Source organism: Aplysia californica, unplaced genomic scaffold (genome assembly GCF_000002075.1).
Source record: "Aplysia californica isolate F4 #8 unplaced genomic scaffold, AplCal3.0 scaffold00380, whole genome shotgun sequence".
Lineage (NCBI taxonomy): Eukaryota > Metazoa > Mollusca > Gastropoda > Aplysiida > Aplysiidae > Aplysia > Aplysia californica.
The window spans coordinates 370,583-390,457 of record NW_004797650.1 but is presented as its reverse complement, the minus strand read 5'-3'; the positions used below and the strand labels follow the sequence as shown (position 1 = coordinate 390,457).

General features: G+C 39.0%; 1 protein-coding gene across 1 annotated transcript; it reads left to right on the top strand.

Moving 5' to 3' along the window:
* Nucleotides 1–1,484: 1,484 nt before the first annotated feature.
* LOC101861902 (ankyrin repeat and SOCS box protein 8) lies at nucleotides 1,485–13,893 on the top strand (the record flags this gene model as incomplete). Its single annotated transcript, XM_035971119.1, is given in 7 exon segments — nucleotides 1,485–1,504; nucleotides 4,033–4,169; nucleotides 5,022–5,125; nucleotides 7,783–7,866; nucleotides 9,456–9,621; nucleotides 11,445–11,545; nucleotides 13,369–13,893. Coding segments are annotated over 6 exon segments (918 nt in total). The 3' UTR covers nucleotides 13,702–13,893.
* Between the last annotated feature and the right edge of the window lie 5,982 nt (nucleotides 13,894–19,875).

The following is a 19,875-nucleotide window of genomic DNA, read 5'->3' as shown; positions in this document are numbered from 1 at the left end:
CCCCCCCCCACACGCATTGCTCACAGGAAATATAGTACCAAAGCCTTGGCTATGGCACTACCACAGCTCTGTGCTTACATTGAGCACTATAAAATAATAAGGTCTGCTGGTGCAAGATAACTTAAATTCTATATCGATTTAATGCAATGTCAAAGAATTAAAATGTGTACATTTTGATGGGTTTTGTTCATTTGCATGCGCCATGTAATCACAGCTTGGTTAATTTCAATTGACTACTTTTAGCGATGTAACCCTAGCACATGCTAATTAAAGCAATCTACACAATAATATATATGTGGGCCTAAGCATCTGGTCTGCTATTTGTGTATTTGCTTTATTTTTGCTCATTTGATGTATTTTTAGAAACCACTGAAGGTATGTAATTGGGTTTTCTTGACTTATCCCAGCAAGTCTGAGTGGCTGATGAAAACAAAATCAAAACTTCAACAACAACAAAACAACTAACAAAACAACAACAACAACAACATCCACAACAAACAGCTATAGTTCGAGAGTCTGCAGGGGAGAGCAAAGTTCTGTAAATAGAAAGGTCGTCTCTGCGAGATTAGCTTATGTTGAGGGCTTGAGATCCGAGTGTGACGGTTACTGGCCGTCAGTGGAAACAGCTAGTAGGACAACGACGATACCAATCTCCAAATATCAAGCTCAAACGAAAAAATAGTAACCTACAATAAACATTACTTTTCACGATGAACTAAGATTAATGAAACGCAGGAACGCGCTTTTACTCGAAAACCTGTTTTATCACTCAATTCTTGAGCCCGGCAGGGGGGGGTGGGTTAAATCTAGGTGTGTGTGTGTGTGTGTGTGTGTGTGTGTGTGTGTGTGTGTGTGTGTGTGTGTCTGTGTGTGTCTGTGTGTGTGTACGAGGGGGTTGACAATTAATTGATAGGCTATACTATAGATAAAACTGCTGAAACTTGATATTAAATGTCTGTCGCAGAAATTACGGTGCGAAATTTACGACATAATCCATGCAAACAATGACATACATAGAAAAGACAACTGTAGGTAAAAACAAAATCTGTGCTTTTCCAAACTCATTTAGGAAAATATAGATCTAGAATCAAGATCTATTCATTGTTCACTCGAACGAACAAGACAGTCACACGGTTAAATGTGTTAGTATTGAATCGTATACACTGCTCGATCATGACAGTTTGAGTTTTTTATTAACTTGAATGTCAACTTCCGATAATGTTCTCTTGATCAGCTGTGACTGAATGAGAATGTTTATTTAGTTTTAGGCCTACAGCACAGCAGAAATGTAGGAAACTCGAAACTGACATTTCGTCTTCTGTTTCCATATTAGATCTTGATGTAGATCTAGCTTTTTTTTTTCAAGGAGAAAGTCATTTTTCGGCATTGATCAAACTTGTTTGTGGGCATCCCGTGTAGTAAAATATGCTTAAGTGGATTCCTAAACCCTGAGTCGAGTTGGAAAATTGATCAGGTCAATCAAGTCTTCCGTTCTGTGTCTGCAGTGAGTTGGTCTCTCCTTTTTTTTTCTTCTTTTTTTCAGAGAGGTGTCTGAGTCTGAAGTTTAGAGTTGCTCTATCAGCATCTCGATTACAAAGAATTTGTAGCACTTTGAGCTTTCCTTACTTTATCGCTTAGTTAGATGAACTTTTTAAGAAGCTATACTTTTCCATTCTATACTATAGACTATAGAAATAGACTCTAGATCTAGATCTATACACTTCAACTTCATCAGTTACTTTCTAGGAATCGCATCATGAACGGATGTTCACGGCACCGAACTTTCATTTAGATGGAGCGTCCACTGCCGATTTAAGTAAGCCGGTTTTAATTAGTGATGACAGTGACGTGTATTTAATATTTGGAAGAGGCTAGCCGTACTTAATGACGGCCAGACTATGGCAGTCTAGCCGTACTTATTCTTAATATGATGGCTAGACTCACCATTTACAAAGAATAGGCCTACTGAATTGTAAATATACATTTTTAGTGTGCAGACCTAAAGTATTTGTATTTGAGACGAAACCAGGTGCCTTAATGACAGTGTATGTATTTTAAACCTCCTGTTTTCTTTATTGTTAATAGGGCCTAAGATAAGTACGGCTAGACTGGCAGTCTAGCCGTACTTAAGTACGGCTAGACTTCTTGTCTTGCCGTACTTAAGTACGGGTAGACAGCCAGGCTAGCCGTACTTAAGGACGGCTAGACTGTCAGTCTAGCCGTACTTAATATTGATGGCTGAATTGTAAATGAAATTTTTAGTTTGCAATGCCTAAAGTATTTGTATTTCAGACAAAACCAAAAGGTGCCTTACTGACTTGCATGTATTTGAACCTGAATAATTACTAGATCTAGATCTGAGACCTGTGTACTTAACAGGCTTGAGTCGATAGGGCCAAACCTAGATCTAAGTACGGCTAGACTCTCAGTCTAGCCGTACTTAAGTACGGCTAGCCACTTCGTTAATATTTTGGCCTGCTTCAAGCATTCCATCCCATGAGATGAAGGAAAACGAAGCAGTGTTTCGTCGTTTTCCCTTACACTGAGCTCTGGCTCAGAGCCTGCTAGTGTAAGGGAAAACGATGATCTCTCAATTACGCAACAACGCGTTTGATATATAACAAAAATGCATACACGCCTATCAATGTTTCAATTTCCCTGTGTGGCGTCCGGGCAAGACTTGGGTGCCACCTTGTATGTTTTAGCACATGATGGCCCAGGAATACGAGTGTAAACACAAGTTCCAGCGCACTCGAGTTGAAAGCGTGCAATTTTGTCTGGGGGCAGTGTGTGTATGTGTGTGCGTGTGAGAGAGAGAGAGAGAGAGAGAGAGAGAGAGAGAGAGAGAGAGAGAAGGTGGGGGGGGGGGAAGGGAGAAGAGAGTCAGAGAGAAAGAGGGAGGGAGAGACAGACAGACAGAGAAAAATAGAGAGAGAAGGGTTGGGGGGGGGGGAGAGAAAGAGAGAAGGAAAGAGAAAGGAGAGGGAGAGAGAGACAGACAGACAGAAAGAGAGAGAGGGGGGGGGGTTTGTTATAATAATACAAATAATTGATTCCCGTCATTTTCTCTCTGCGTCGGTTCCCAGGCTGACCCGGTGCAATACAGTCATTATTGTACACATTTTTTTACCAGTCTCATCTTCCGAATCCCACCTTCTATTTCCCATCTCTCTCCTCTTGACCTTGTTTCACATGTACCGTATCCAATTTTCTTCCCATATCCTGACTTTGATTCTGTAAGGGCGCTTCGTTTTCCTATGGATGGAACACTTGATGAAGCTGGCCAAAATATTAAATGTAACGTCACTGTCGTCACTGACTGAAACCGGCTGACTTAAACCGTCAGTGGATGCTCCCCCTAAACGAAGCTTTAGTGCAGTGAACGTAGCCTCAACAGTGCCTGCAAACTGCATTTAGGGTGCCGTGAATGTAGCTACTGCGTAGGATTATAAACTCATGGATTTCTTTCCTTTTGTCTTTGGCCTATTCTACTTCTGGCATCATTATGCTTGTTTAACAAGTTGATCTATGATTAGTCTTGGTGTACTAAACCAAAATGTAAATTGCCATTGCCAAGCCTTGTTCCCTATATATTAGTATTATTAGCTATGTCAACAGGTCTGTAGTCTACATAGCCTGTTGCAGAAAAAATGATCATACAAGAATTATCTGGGTTTTTTTGTTATGTCTAAGTGTACCCCCTGGCTCTCCCTTTTGATGGTTCATCATGCTATTTTTTGTTGAGTTGCTGTGAGACTGTGAAATGAAGTCCATCTCTACTTGTGTGAAATGTTACTGAACTGGAATCATTTGACTTCTTCTCTGTTTGTTAAAACCCTCTTCAATACAAAATTATTGATGGCTGTGAAGTGTAATATCTTGTTTGGACTGAATGGGCCTGAAATTTGCATCATGTCAAGTGTCAGCACTTTTATCAAGGGAATGATGATGATTCAACTGACGTCTTGTTCATTTTCTTGAATTTACTTTGAATTGAATTTATCTTTCATTTGCTTTAAATTCCTTTTCTAGCATCCTCATGCCGGGAATGTGGCACATAATGGAGGCAACACAAGATTCATATCGCCTGTCTGATCGTCTCATACGTGCTGTGAGCAAGTGGGGCTTTGATCAAGGGGATGAAGACATTACACAACTCATAGAAGCAGGTATCAGAAAGTTACTTACAGCTCTTGGTTTGGCCTTGGCCTTGGTCTTTGTTTTGAACAGAGACAGTCTTCATTTTCAAAATTTTGGAAAAAATGTCTTAATTTTGCCTTTCATGTTTTGAGGGGTTCTATTGTTTTGACTTTCTCAGTAGCCTACTGGAGAGGCTTGGAATTTTGTATACAGCAAGGGAATTTCTTAAAGCTTTGTTTGATCTTATTTCTTTTCTTCTTTTCAGTTTGTTCCCTTTCCAGCTACAAAAATCAAATCTGAAATGTTTGTAATGTTGAGTATGCATAGAAAGGCTTTACACTGTGACTTTGAGTTAGTTACATTTTCATGAGTACTCAGCAAATAAGCACTAACTTGAAAAACATTTTTGGTCCCATTGAATCTTTTGGAAGAGAAAATAACCAGAGATGCGATTCAGACAGTGTACCTAATTCTGTTGTTGATTGTCCTAGCTGTTACCTTAAGCCTTGAGATCTATCATTTTTGTTATTTTATCCAAAGGGAGAACCAATTTTTTTAGGGTGCCTCTAGTGGTTTCTTTGCTATTCTCTCTCATTTTTGTCCATCAGTCTTGCTGTCTTTTAGCGTTGAATGACTGCTGTTGTTTTAGGGTACTTTTCTGTCCTTGAACTCATGCTTAGTAAAGGAGAATGTGCTGGTATTAATTTTTCATATTGTAAAAACATGATGGATGGTTTTGTCAATTGTGCTGAGTTATGTGATAGTAAAGGAAGCAGGTACAGAAGCAAATATGGGGGAGAAGAGGAATGTGAGGCCTCTCCCAGCAATTGATTTGAATTTCGTAATATCATTTTGGGAACTTTTTTTTTCACCTTTTCCAGGAGCAGAGGTAAATAGGCTTCATGGTACTCTGCTACCGTTACATTGTGCCTGCATGGTTGCTGATTCTGATGTCACTGAGCTGTTGATTAACAAAGGCGCACGGGTGAGATAATCAGTGATTCACAGTTTCATTCCATGATGTCTTGCAGTATGTTTCTTTGTTGTTTTGTGCATTTTAATAATTTGGAGACTTTTTAATACTGCAAAATCACAAACGAAATAATTTTGATGGACAAAACATGAAAATTGCCTAGCTATGACATCTGAAAGAGACATGATATACAGGGTGATTAAAAAAACAACTTAACAACTTTTTTTCTGAATATCTCGCGCAAAAATTGTTCTAGAATGCTGTAATTTGGAACAGACATAATTCATTCAAAAGGAATTTGTTTGATATAAAATCCTCGAAGAAGAAACATGGTTTGAAAACGGAAACGCCTAAAAGAAAAAAGCACCCAAAAACGCAAAGTTCACCAATGTTTAAAAATCTTGTAAAGGAAGTCGTGAATTGAAAAGATTAGTTGACTTTTTTCTTTATTTTCTCCTTGACATTAATTTTCCATCCCTGTGACATTTAAACAATATTTAATTTCTTATACAAAGTTTTAAAAACCTACTGATTTCCTTCTGAAATTCCTAGAGAAGCAGTGCTCCGCGTTCCCGCCTTTGGACTCGACACATTTTTAACGCGCCGTTCGAAATGTTCAGTGGCGCCCTAACACAAGGACCTGCTAGACCATGAGTTTTTAAAGCCACATACTCTGTACATGTTCACTAAGAAGTGGCTTCTAGAGACAATAGAGTGGGGTGCCTAACAGACAGCATTTTTGGAGTTAACATATCCTGCAGGGTGAAAATGGGCTTTGCACGAAACCAAATGTCATTGAGGAAATGATCCCTCTTTACAAGACAATCGACGAATCATGAACACATTGCCATGCTCTGATCCATGTCATCTCGGCCAAGCAAAGATGAATATGGTATAGTCGTAGGTTAAGATCTGCCATGAGAATGCAGACTGTTGATGTGTAGGAAAGTCCTAGCTGCAGATCGTCTACGGACAGACATCTCATGGGACTCGGCTACTGAAATCTGCATTCTGGTGACGTTTAAAGGGCTGCGGATGGTGCGTGTTCTACCTGAAGTGGTCATTTTTTAAAGAACTTTTCAGTTCTGATTCTCAATGGATCCAAACTGACGGAACTTCTCTACTCATGACGCCAAAGGTCTTGAGGGCACCTAACCATTCTCTCCATGCCGTGCGCAGAACTTACGAAATGTCAGAGAATGAGAGTTTGTGGAGAGGTAATGTTCAATACAAAAAGCTCTCTGTTCTTTGCTAAACGTAGCCATGATCTCAGCAGGCAAACAAAATTTGGGAAAAATAATATCTGCAGACTTCTGTTGACTTGTAAGACTGCTGTGGCTTGCAATATGGCATGATTGTTTCAACTTTTAGTGGTAGGCCTAATACAAACTGGTGCGTCATGTTATGAAAATGGCGTCAAGGTTAAAAATGGTTTGTTTTTTTAAAATGCGCTATATAGAGCAAAACCATTCAATGGACTTATCTAAAATACATATCAGACAAATTCCTTTTGGCTTCCAAACGTTATCTTCAAATCTGAGATGCAAAACTTCAGTATGGAGGAAGATATTTACAAAACAAGTTGTAAAGTTTTTTCTGGATCACCCTGTATGTTAAAGATCGCTTGGTGGTCCCAAAAATCGATAATAGTGGGCTTTGGCTGCCACCCACGCAAAATTCAAAATTCCTACCGAAATCTTAAACTGAAAATTCTCCAGTCAGTATAAAAACATGGAGTGCTTTCGAAAGTGGAATGTGGTTGATTGATCTGAGGCAAGGTCCCTCCTAAGCAGGAAAAATGGTCACATACGTAAAAATCAGTAGCTCTCCAGATCATGATTAACATTAGTTTCAAAACCATGCCTCATAGGCCTACTGTATTTGAGGTTTTATTTCAATTTTATATAGTAGCAAAATGTTTGTTAGTTTCTTGTGACATGGTTAGTTTGATGAGAAAGTCAGCTGCTTTAATCAAAGAATAACCGACTTGTAAGAAGTCATACTTCTACTGTATGGTTCAGAGACATGGAGGCTCACAGCATCAGCAGCAAAGAAACTGTAGAGCTTCGTAAATGGATGCCTACGAAGGATAGTGGGGATCAAGTGGTACGATCGAGTCACGATTGCTCAACTGTGGGAGAAAACAAGCCAAAGGCCAGTAAAGGAAGATATTCAGGTGAAGAAATGGAAATGGATTGGACACACCCTGAGGAGACCCCCGACAAGCATCATCAGGCAGGCTTTAACGTGGAATCCACAAGGAAAATGTAAGAAAGGAAGACCAAAGATGACATGGAGGCGAGCGGTACAAGCGGAAATTGAAAAAGCGGGGACATCATGGAAACAGATAGAAAAGGATGCTCATGACAGGCTTCGCTGGAGTAATGCTGTTGATGGCCTGTGCTCCACTGGGAGTTAAAAAGGGCAAGAGAGAGAAGAAGTCGTACAGTTTTTTAAGTTTTTGTCGTGTGACAAGCAAAGATTTGTTTCACAACATTTGATAATCACATAACTTATTTATAAAGGAAGAAACTGGTATTTTGCAAATTTCATAATAACTCCATCATAATTTTAAGAATCGTATTAGATCAAAATGATCTCTGAACAGATTGCATTGTAGTGGATGTTTTTTTCAGATGAAATGAATTGTTCCCTGTTCTCATCTCCAGGTAAATGATACTGATGGCTATGGAAGATGTGCAATCCATTATGCTGCTGAGAAAGATGTAGACTGTATCAAAGTGTTACTTCGGGTAAAACAACTTCTAGATATTTTTTAAATTCCCTTCAAGATTGTTTTCTATGGCCATAGGTACATAACCTTTGTAGATAAAGGGCATTTTTTCATTTGATCGGTTTTGAAGGGACAATGTTGCAAATGCGGGAGGAAAACATAAAAAACTTTTGGTTAACTCTTAGTTGATGCCTTGGAAATCAGTTGAATTTGATGGTTGGACATTTTGACTCTAGATACGGTTTTCTTTTTAAAATATATTATGCCCTCTTTTTTGATTGACTGGGTACGCTAGATCTAAAGCCATGTGGCTGCCTCGTTATCAAAGACAATGCACACTTTGATAGAACTTTGTTATATTAACCTTTGTAAAAGATTGTACTTGATACATCCTGAAGACCACTCTTTCAGGAACCAGACCAGTTAAGTAGGGTGGGCTTATTGTGAGCCATAAAAATGTGCAAAACTTGTTTAGGTGCCAGATTTTAACCACATCTTGTTGAGTTGGCTAGGCATTTTGGTTATCTAGACTTAAGTCTGTAGCATATATTCATCTAATGAAGCATTTTCAAGCGAATATGTTTAATCAAAACATTTTCGACAAACAATAAGGGATGTGGGATGATGCAGGTTGGGGTGTTGGTATCTCATCACTGAAGTGTGTGTTTGTCTTGCTCAAATCAGCTGGGGATGGGGAGTGTCTTTTTGCTATGAAAGAAGCTATGTAGGCCTTTATGGTGGTTACGGCACAGCCCAGTAGGCCGAGTGTTGTAATAAATAAGTAGAGGGGACATTAGGCAGGACAGAAAAACCTCAGTAAGCTGGAGGTTGCCGGTCCCTGTCACAGGCAGTACATTTGTGAGGCAGCGTGGTGGAATCAGGCTCTCGTCAATTTTTGGGCATGTAGAGTTATTGGTATCATTTTAAAGCTTGTTCACTTGTCTTTATTTTGATGAAAAAAATGTCCATTTATCTTGAATACAAGTCGAGATATTTGCAAAAGAAGGAGATGGGGGGTCACCTGTTTTGAGAGTTAAATTAGTGAGGAAATGGCCGCCAAAGATAAGATATTTCCTTAGCTTAAGAGTCCGTGGTAACTGAAATTTTACATTTTTTGTTCCTTTAATCAACGTTTTTCAGAAAAATTCACACAGAAATAAGTTCTTTAATGGGCATGAAAGGTGTTGAGCCAAAAAACAAAAATTCGATACAAATTCACAAACCTGCGGGAAAATGCAAGTTTCTTCACTTTGATTATTTTGACGAGAGCCTGATTCCACCACGAGGCCTCACATTTGTCTATGTATATCACATTTATTAAAGATAAATAAGTCTGGATCGATAACAACAACAACAACACTAGATCGATACCATAAAAAATAAATGAGTAAACTATTGTCAATAATCGATAACATTAAAAATAAATGAGTAAACTATTGTCAATAATCGATAACATTAAAAATAAATGAGTAAACTGTTGTCAATAATCGATAACATTAAAAATAAATGAGTAAACTGTTGTCAATAATCGATGACATTAAAAATAAATGAGTAAACTGTTGTCAATAAGGTAAAAAAAAGGAATTTTTCATGTAAATCCTTTCTCAGCATGGTGCTAACATTAACCAAGGAGACCTGAACAATGATACAGCCCTGCACTGGGCGTGCTACAAGTGTGAGCCAAAGTGTGTGAGGCTGCTCCTCAAATTTGGGGCTAATATCAACGCCGCAGACTACAACAATGACACGCCCATCAGCTGGGCTGCTCGCAAAGGTATTGTATTTTCAGTCGGTTTAACTACGAGAATTTTATTTACTTACTTGAGTATAGGCTGTTACACTTCCTGATGAATCTCCCTTCTCCTATCTTGCTTCCTTTCAATAACATCAAAAGCAGACCTGATTTACTCTCGTTTCTTCAGTCTATATTCTTGTATCATGTGGTCTACTCTTTTTTTTTTCATTTTCCTTCCATCACGTTGTTATGTATACTTGCTGAACTAGTGTATTTCAATTATATGAATGGTCACTGAACTAGTTCATTTGCCTGACAGGATAATGTCATGCCATTTCAATGTTAATAAATGTTTTTCTACTGACCACTCCAGTTTTATTCTAGTACCTACATGACTGCCTTTGAGGCTCTACCTTGTACTTATTCTTGGTGAGGTTTTTTTTTCCTTTCTTTTTTGTTTAGTAGGCCTACAGTGTGTTTAATATACTTGTTGCGTTGGTCTAGGCGAAGAGCTGATTGGCTCTGATATGGTTATGATTGTGAACCAGAGTTATGTAAAAAAAAAGAAATCCTTCAGTATTCCGTTGTACATGCACTAACACTGTGACTGACAAACAATTTCATGATGTCTTATTTTAGACATCAGACTTATGTCTGTGTGCAAAAGTTACCGGGATTAGCATACACTTCATCATACAGTAGAACATGGCTATAGTGGGACTTTTGGTTCCAGAAGAAAATTCCTGCTGTGGGCAAGTTCCTGCACTAGAAATATGAAAGGGAATTGCTGAAAAAAAAATTTTAATCCACATGATTACCTCCCTTACATATTAATAAAATTTGTGCTTTTGAAAGATTAGTCTTCCTTTTCCTATCTATCAACTTCTGTTGATTATCTCGGCCTTTGATTCGAGTGACAAGCTTTTCGTTTTGTCTTTGTTGGAAGCCATGTTTTCCTCTGTCTTGTTGCTTGTGCTGTCTATGATACCAGTAGGCCTACTGTAGAACTAGCGAAGTGGATGTGTGCGTATGCCTGAGCATCAACGATCTCGAGTCAATGAATCAGGAATCACACACATGCTCTCCTCTTCTTTTACTTTTTGGCCTAGCCTAGGCCTATGGCTATGGCCTATATACTCTCCTACTGAGCCTCTTAGCTACGGCACATCACTTTTTGAGTGGCTCACTTAGCGCGTCTCTCCGCACCATCTTTCTCTGCCGCTTGCCCCACCTCACTCATCACTGGACTGGCCAATCACAATGCCACAACGCTGACTGCCTGTTTGGAGCCCGCCTACAGCCCCCCACCTTCCAAACCCCTTCCCTCAAGCCCCCCTCCTCCCAACCCCCTTCCCTCCAGTTCGAGCTCACTCTATCTCCCCCTGGCTGTATCCAAGTTTGGGACTTTCCTTGCCCCACTAAGCCCAAGCATAAGTAATTGAGTCTCATCATCATCCAGTGCCAGATCTGCGGCAGACATCGGCGATCATTGTTTGCCATTCATTCCTTTGCTACGTTTCCCTGATCTTTCCCTGTTACCCATTTGTTTAGGTTCCCTAAGTATGTTGTTCTGGGCCTACCCCTGCCTCGCTTGCCCTCAATTTTGCCAGTGAGAGCTAGATGTTCAAGACCCTTATGTCTATTCAGGTGTCCCAAAAACTGCATTTGTCGTTTCCTGATTGTTTTTAACATTGAGCGTCCCACGTGGGCTTCATCAAGCACTACCTCATTTGATTTCTTTTCCTTCCATGATACTCTTAGCAGTCTCCTAAGAAACCAGGAGAGTTTACATAGAAAAAAAATGGGGGATTCACTGGTGGCACTATAGTCATGTTCTACTGTAACTGCATTTGTGTCTTCAGGTAATGTTGAAGTCATCGGGATACTGCTGGACTTCAATGCCAATCTAGACATTAAAAATTTCTTTGGGTTCACGCCATTGCAAAGAGCTGCAAGTGTTCAGGTTTGTATGTGTTGTAGAGTAATCATAATGTAGCATGAAATGGTCAGTATATTGGTATCGTTGAGAGCAAGAAAAGAGTAACACACACACACACATACACAGAGGAACAACAAAGATGTCTAGCCTACGGCAGCACAAGCCACAGTCATGTAAAGTTTAAGTCATATATTAAACTCTGGAACACAACCCGAGAAGTTGTTTCATTTATTAATGTTTAATGTTGTTGGTGTTCTTGGACTGTTCGCAAGTAGAATACACAACAGTATGTTTATTGTACTGATGTTCCCTTTCTGAAGATCATGAGAGTGCTTCTCCACGCAGCAGATAAGAACCCCCTCAATTCATCGCTCATAATATCACAGGTCATTGTTGACTTTGACCTTGAAGAACTCTTGAAAAACATCAATCTTTATGATACGACTGAAACCATCACATTACGAAGATTCTCTGTTATGCTTTGATACCATGCTGTGATATCATATTGACAACCTTAAAAAGGGCATACCAAATACATACTTAATGATACATGTATTCTGTTTAGAGGGTGTACCTGCATATGATTCTTTGTAATATGAAATCAGTTCAGACGAGCAGTTATCCTTTGCATTTTTACTTTGAACAAGTTAGTAATATACATTCTAGACAATCATCTGTGGATCGGGATTTTCCCTAAATTATGTGTTAATGTGTTTCTTCTTAGTTGTTATGCTAACTGTTTTAGCTCCTTTCTGAATTCTTTTTTTGCATCTTGCTGTCGAAGCTTTTTTTATATTATCATGCCAGCTAATCCTCGGCTGTTGTGTTGATTCATCACATTTATTGAGGAAATTTTTTTAACGTAGCTGTATAATATTTAAAACTACATATGTGTTACGACTCGGTAGAATCAGGCGCTGGTCAATTTTTGGGCATCTGGAGTTATTGGTATCATCTTAAAGATTGTTGATTTGACCTTCTTTCGATGAAAAAAATACACGCAGATCTTGAAATGAAGTCGAGATATTTGCGATTGAAGGAAGTGAGGTCGCGTGGTTTCAGTGGTGAAATTAACGAGAAAATGGCTGCCAAAGTTTGGTAACTCCAATAGCTAAAGAATCTTTGAAAACTGAAAAATACATATTTTGTGCCTTTAATCAATGCTTTTCAGTAAAATTCACATGGAAATGTGTTTTTATATGGACGTAAAAGAGGTTAAGCCAAAAAAAAAAATTAGAAAAAAATTGTCAAACTGGAGGGAAAATGCTGATATCTTTGATTTCATTATTTTGACGAGTGCCTGATTTCACCACGATACCTCACATATGTAGACTAAGTTTTATTCTTCTGAATTAAATTATTTTCAAATGGAGTGTTGACTGAGCTTATGAGTTGTTTTTTTAATATGTGTTGACATGTTTTAAGGCTACATTCTTTTGACTAGATCTAAGCTCTTTTTGAAAGATTTATTTTGTTGACATAGCTCTAGTCTTTATTTTCCTTATAATGATGTAGCTGAGTTGTTTTTTTTTCATTTTACATCATATTGACTTAGTTTAATTTTTTTGTTCTTGCAATGTGTTATCAAAGCTCAATGAATGTTTGTTGAATTGACTCCGTATTTTAATAACATGAATAATAGATAGCATTTGTATAGCGCAAATCCCCGCTCAACAGCAAGCTCTATGCACTTCGCAATCTATACTATTACCCCAGCAGACCTGAGAGCCTTCTGAAACAACCTCAACTTCCTGGGAAGCGTACAGTGCAGGCACTTAAACACTAACATACTGACAAGATCTTTCACATTTTAAAGAAGTTGATAAAGCTCAAATTTCTTCTGTCAGGCATCTGGGCTGAACACAGAGGATGATGATGACACTCTGGAGTTGCTGATCAAAGCCTCGGGACAGTTTAATCTCCTAGACGAGTCCGGTGAGGTGCTGAGGGTGGTCCAGCGAGACAGCCGTCTGGAGGAGATTATGCAGCCGCTGTGCCGACACCCGAGACCTCTGTTGCAACTGTGTCTTCATCGAATCAGGAAGTCTCTAGGCCCTTGTTATCTCCCTTATATCGTTCCATCTCTTCCTGTGCCGCGCAAAGTGAAAGAATACCTACTACTAAGACATGAGTCGCCACGATACCTCAGGCCAAGCTCAAATGAGACGGACAGTGATTGACTTGGTACCTGGAGTATATTTAACTGATGTTTTGAAGACCGATTCTACCTTTCATCTGCTCGACCGGTGTATGCAATTTATCTCAGACGACTCCAGTGACTGGCTTGTCTTTTGTGATGGGCACAAGGGAGGCTATTCTATTGTACTTGACAAAAATAGTTACAGAGGTTAGACCTTTGAGTCCTACTTTCATTTCATGGTATTTTTCGTTTTTATTATTTTTAACCTTTATGGGTTAGTGTTTTTTGTTTTTGTTTGTTTGGGGGGGGGGGTGTTCTTGTGAAAGGCTCCAGGACTTGTGGGGGGTTTTTTGTGAAAGATTGTTGAAGTATAAAATGGTTTTTCAGTCCTGTTATATTCTTTCAAACTTGTAAAATTTGAGACTTATCGGGATAGAATCTCTTTGCTTACCCTGTGAAGATTCATATGTATTGAGTCAGTCATGGGTGGTCACTTTCCCAGCATGTGAACTGAGTTGAAAACTTTCTCTCTTTTGAAAGCTTACCTTTTCCAAAGCTGAAAGTTGTGATTCCTTATGACGTCAAAGGAAGGAGTACAGATCTGATTCCCAAGGAAAAACTGTCTGTACTCTGTCACCAAAGGATGCAGGCATGAGACCTTGAATTGACCAGGGAGACAGACTGAAGGCACTAGTTGGAACAGAAGTGTGATTTCTCTGACCTGGGGAAAGCCAGAGGTTTTGTACTTCCTTGCAATCCACGACTGTCAAGGCAATGTGAGTTTTGTATCACTCACTGATGTGGGCAAGACTGAGTTAAATGAGGACAGAGGAGGGGAACAGTTAACTCACTTCAGACGGGTCACACAACAGTTGCGTGACCCCCGCCGCGACGCTCGCGACGGGTCTCACAAGCCCTGCGTGACCAACTTTGGAATTTTTTTTTCGCTCTACAAATCACGCACGGATCGCGAGACCGGCCTCGTACCCTTGTTTGGCCAAACCTGAGCTACTTAGACTTCGTTTCGTATCTCTGGGGCCGGTAGTTTTTAAGTTATTGAAGGTGAAGGACAGTGACCCCAACTGGGGTTGAACAGACCGGAACTCGCGCTTTGTTTTTTTCTATACAGCTCATAGTAATCCGACAGTCGCGTCGTAGTAACGGTCGAAGAAGTCGCATGAACGAGAATCACATAATTTCGCCGTTTTCTATACTTCTGTGCGTTTTACTAGTTCTAGTGTCTCAGAATATGATGTGTCTAATAGTTAGGATCCTGGATATGTACCCGAACACGGCCCGAGTCGTAGTTCTAGGGCTAGATCTAGCACTAGTACCGGTGTTGTTTTTCGCGCAACGAAATCACAACGTCGTGCCGTACATCTGTCTCATGTAATTCAGTGTATGGGTCTGAATCAATGCACAGACCAGCTTTTATATTTTCACCAAACACTCGCACATGTATACAAATCAAACCAGAACACTTTGAACTTTTATTTTTGTTGTTGCAGTGAATTTCATTCTACTTGTCACGTCTCTGGAAATTTTTCGGAAAATCAAATTCATGCCAATTTTTAAAAAATCATACAAATTAAAGTATTAGACTTAGACAACTTTAATTTTTTGTATTAGATTAAGCTTGAATGTTACTTTACTGTGTCAAAAAATGATTACAATAGGGTAATTATGAGAGTTGTGGTGATTTTTTGAAATACCCCCAAAAACGCCAGTCTTCAACGCTTGTGACTGGTGAAAGGGCCCAGTCGCAAGTGAGTTAAAGGAAGGAGAGTGGTACAAAGAAGTGTCAGGGACATTCTTAATTGCATTTATAATTCTCGTTCTCAATACACTCATGACAACTTCTCAAGCACATTTTTATCTGTTTTTATGTTTTTCTTCAGCTGATCTATGGTTGAGGATCTTGGGAAAAAATGTGATCTTCTGGCCATTTTCTTTCCATGGCAAATTTTGTAAATGCATCCATTCATCTTTTAGATACAAGTCACTCTGTGCACTGGATGATCTTAGGTGATTGTAAACTACAATAGAAGGGCTCACCTCATCTTTTCCCTTGCAATTCCTGTTTACAATTCATCGTAACATATAGTTTATGTTTTTTTTCTGGCTTATAATTTGAAAGGTTTCCTTAGTTTAGACACTACTGTGTTTGTTAATCTTGTGATTCCATGTTGGTCTAGTGGTCTGGCAACAAATCATGACCCTTGTGTTGATTTTCCTAACTGTCGAGTTTGTTGCTGGTTTTATTTGCTAAAAGAAATTTTTTTTTCTGAGAGGCATGTCTTGTTTTCAGAGCTTTTGCTTGTTTACATACACTAAACAAAAAGGCTCTGTGCTTTTTGTTACCATAGAGCTAACGGCTTACTATGCTAAAGGAGACTCATTTCTATGCAGAAGTAATAGAATCTGACATGATACAAACTCATGGAGAGCTCTCAGGATAATGCATTTTTATAAATGTTTTATTACCATGACAACCAGCTGTAAAACAGTTATGTAGGGTGTATTTTCTAATAAGGATTTGCCAACAAAAGAAGGCCTGTAAAATGAGGATAACTTTCTGTTTATAATTGTTTTTTCTTTGTTGAAATGTTGCAACATTTTCGTAATCTTTTCACCCGCGTGAGTCACACTGACTTGTGTTGAAATTATTACAGACGAGTCGTCAGGTTGTTGGAGGGTGCCACTAGTGGTCCTTCGTTTTTACTCTCCCTGTTATTTCTGTCTCTGTCTTTCTCTCAGTCAGCATATATATATATATATATATATATAATGACGATTGTTGAGCATGTGGTATTTGGGAACAGCCGGTAGAATCTGCTTCTTTTCTTTTCCTTCGTTTTTTTTTTTCTGTCTATCCTGCTTTTTCCTTGAACAAAATGACCATTATTTTGTCAATGAGCTTCTCTTTACTCAAACAAAGACCATAATTGTGTCAATGAGCTTCTCTTTAGCACACACCAAAATTGCCCACCCCAGACGAAGAGAAAGTAGCTGAACTGAGAAGAGTTAGCTGCCATTTTTTCCCTATTGTGCCATAGTAGTGGATGTCTACAGGGTGTCTCAGAAGTCCCCGGAGTGAACAGCTGTGTGTTTGTTTTACTAAAAACATCAGGCTGCATTGTTCTGAAAATAACACATCTAAGTTGTCGTGACCACTTCCTTGTTTGGGGGCTCTTGTGGCCTAGAGGTTAAGGTGTTGGCCTCTCATTCAAAGGTCCCGGGTTCGAATCCGGGTAGCGACCGAAATATTTTCTTCTCTAAAATTGTCTCCTTCCACCTCCTTTCCTACTCTCTAGCAATGTTCTGTCGTCTGCTTTCATTTCCACTTTCTGCCCCCACCCCCTCACCTCCTTTGCCCCCTCCTCTGGGCTCCTGACTCTTTCTGCAGCCTTTCTACTGCTACTCCTTGGTTCCTCCTTACTGCTGTCTTTCTGCCACACCCCTGATATTCTGGCAGGAAAGATCTACACCTAGCCTTCTTAGACAAGGGCGAAAAATCTCAGAGGGCCCGTGTGCAAGTTGCGCACGTTAAAGATCTCTTGGTGGTCTAAAATCGATAAGAGTAGACTTCGGCCGCCACCCCGGCAAAATTCAAAATTTCCTACCAACTGAAGATATCAGTAGGTGTGTCCCACGCGCTCATATGACCGTATGCAGTTGCGAGCGCCGTAAAACACTTTACAAAAACAAAATTTCCTTGTTTTCACTAAAGTATGGGAATACTACTAAGCCAGTGTAGAGTCCTGTGATTTTTTAGTTTCTGTTCATCGAGTTAGCAGAATATGGCAATAATAAAAATATGTCTTGTTAATCAGATTTTAGAACAAAAAGGAATGACAATATCAACCGCGTTCAGAGAAAGAAACAGACCACGATCTTCCGCCTACGAACAGAACATATACAGCTCAACTTCCATCTGAACAGAATAAACCCGGAACTTCCCCCAATGTGTCCCTTGTGTGACTATGCATATGAGACAGTGGAGCATCACCTGTTCCACTGCACAGCCCTAAATGACATCAGAGCTACCCTTTTCCCTCCGAGACCTAGCATAGACAACACACTCTATGGAACATTACAGCAACTGCAGCAAACCTGCACTTACCACTACATGGCATTGGACAGAAGGGCGAGAGCTCAGCTGTTGCTGGATCGATAACAACAATCAGATTTTCGGTGATGTAAGATTTCAGGGTTTCTTTCTCTTATCTGACAACTTTGGTTAACATTTGCATTATGTTTAATGTTGTGTCCGTGTACAATATAATGTGTCTGAACACTGAATTTACCACTTGATATTAATTCAATGTTACCGTGTGTCTATTACCGCATAGCATTAGGTGTGGCTGTTAATTGCCTCATTTTGAATACTGGAACCTTTGAGTGGTGCAAGGCTTTAGGTCTCTAGAGGGCAAAATAATTTATTTTTTTGGATAAATTGTCCACAGTATCATTGATAATGTCAAGTAGTTGATTGAAGAAAAAGGACTTCACTTTAGTAGTAAAAATTGACATTGACAGGTTGTGTCTGTTAGTTAGATGTAGAGGAAACAGACTATAGTATTAACAAGCTTTGTGATCTAGTGTGGGAATGAAAAAAAGTTTAAGAAAAAGTTTCTAGAAAACACTTACGAAAAAAAAAGACGTTTGTTGAAGCTATTTAAGTTTCTCCAATGTGATTTATGTACAATGTCCTCTTGTTTGTTTTATATTATAGGGGCTAGCTGGCAGGCAAACTTTACCAGTTTTAGTTCTAGGCCACATTTTCTGCTTTTATACACAGAACAAGGAAACTCACCTGAACATAGTCATTTAGTTTAGGTTTGCAGTAACTGAAGTTATTTGTGTTTAACCTTGTGTGTCCCAGGAACTGAGAAGATAAAGTAGAATGGACTGTGAACTTTCCTAGGCCTGAGGAAAAGAATATATATATATAATTTTATATATGTTTGGAACCACACTTGTACATGAATGTACTTTGAATGGCAATCAAAATGTTACATGTTCTTGTACAAATAAATAAAAGTTCCCAATGTTTCCTAACTGTGTCATTGTAGGCTCTAACACATCATGATATTGAACTCTGCACTTTAACATGTGGAAAGTAGGACAAGTCGTCATTCTTTGCTCAGTGTTAATTCCTTCTCACAACTCTATGTCTAGAGAAGTAAGCTACATCATGATGTTGTACTCTACACTTTTATATGTTGAAAATAAGACAAGCCGTCTTTCTTTGCTCAGTGTCAATTCCTTCTCACTACTCCATGTCTAGAGAAGTAAGCTATGAATGCTAGCCTCAACTCAGGGAAGCTAATTGTGAGTGTAGTGGCATATAATGATTAGATATATATGACTCTGGGTACCTAAGTTGACGGAGTAGGACACGACTGCCTAGTAGTAAGTAGTTCCCTCCTCTTCTCTTGTATTCCACCTCAGCTTCCCTTATTTTCTTTAATCACCAAGGCACATTGCATGCAATCATAGATGCAAGACACTTTGTCGGCCAGCAATGGCACACTTGTGTTGTCTGGTTAAGTGTAATTTGTGAAGTTTGTGTCTATATTACTATTTTCTTGATAGACTTATGCTATTTATCTTTTGTGTCTATATGACTATTTTCTTGATAGACTTAAGCTATTTATCTTTTGTGTCTATATGACTATTTTCATGATAGACTTATGCTATTTAACTTTTGTGTCTATATGACTACTTTCATGATAGTCTTTTGTGTCTATATTACTATTTTCTTGATAGACTTATGCTATTTAACTTTTGTAACCCAAATTTCCCTCCCCTCCAGGGATAAATAAATATATAGATTTTGTTTCCTTTTTTTCCACAGAAGAGATTTTGAATATTGTAAGCCTGTGCCTTCTTCTTGCCCACTTCCCTGTTTCTGAAGGACATTTTTAGGCTTTTGTTTGGGAGATTCTTTAATCTTTGGACATTCAATATGGACGGTTGAAGAGAAGCACTGACTTGTGTAAATTACCTCCTTCATAATATGGCCTTGTTTGTCTTGCTCTTTGTCAGCACTAGATTCTAGATCCTCATTTTCGTCTTTAATGTTTCCTTTAACCCATACAGTGGTCGTTGGTCGTTGTTGTCATATTATGATGTCTCAGCTTTTGGTCTGATCAGCCCTAGTAGGTCTGAGCACTGATAATATAGGTGTTTTTATTTGTGATTCTGACTC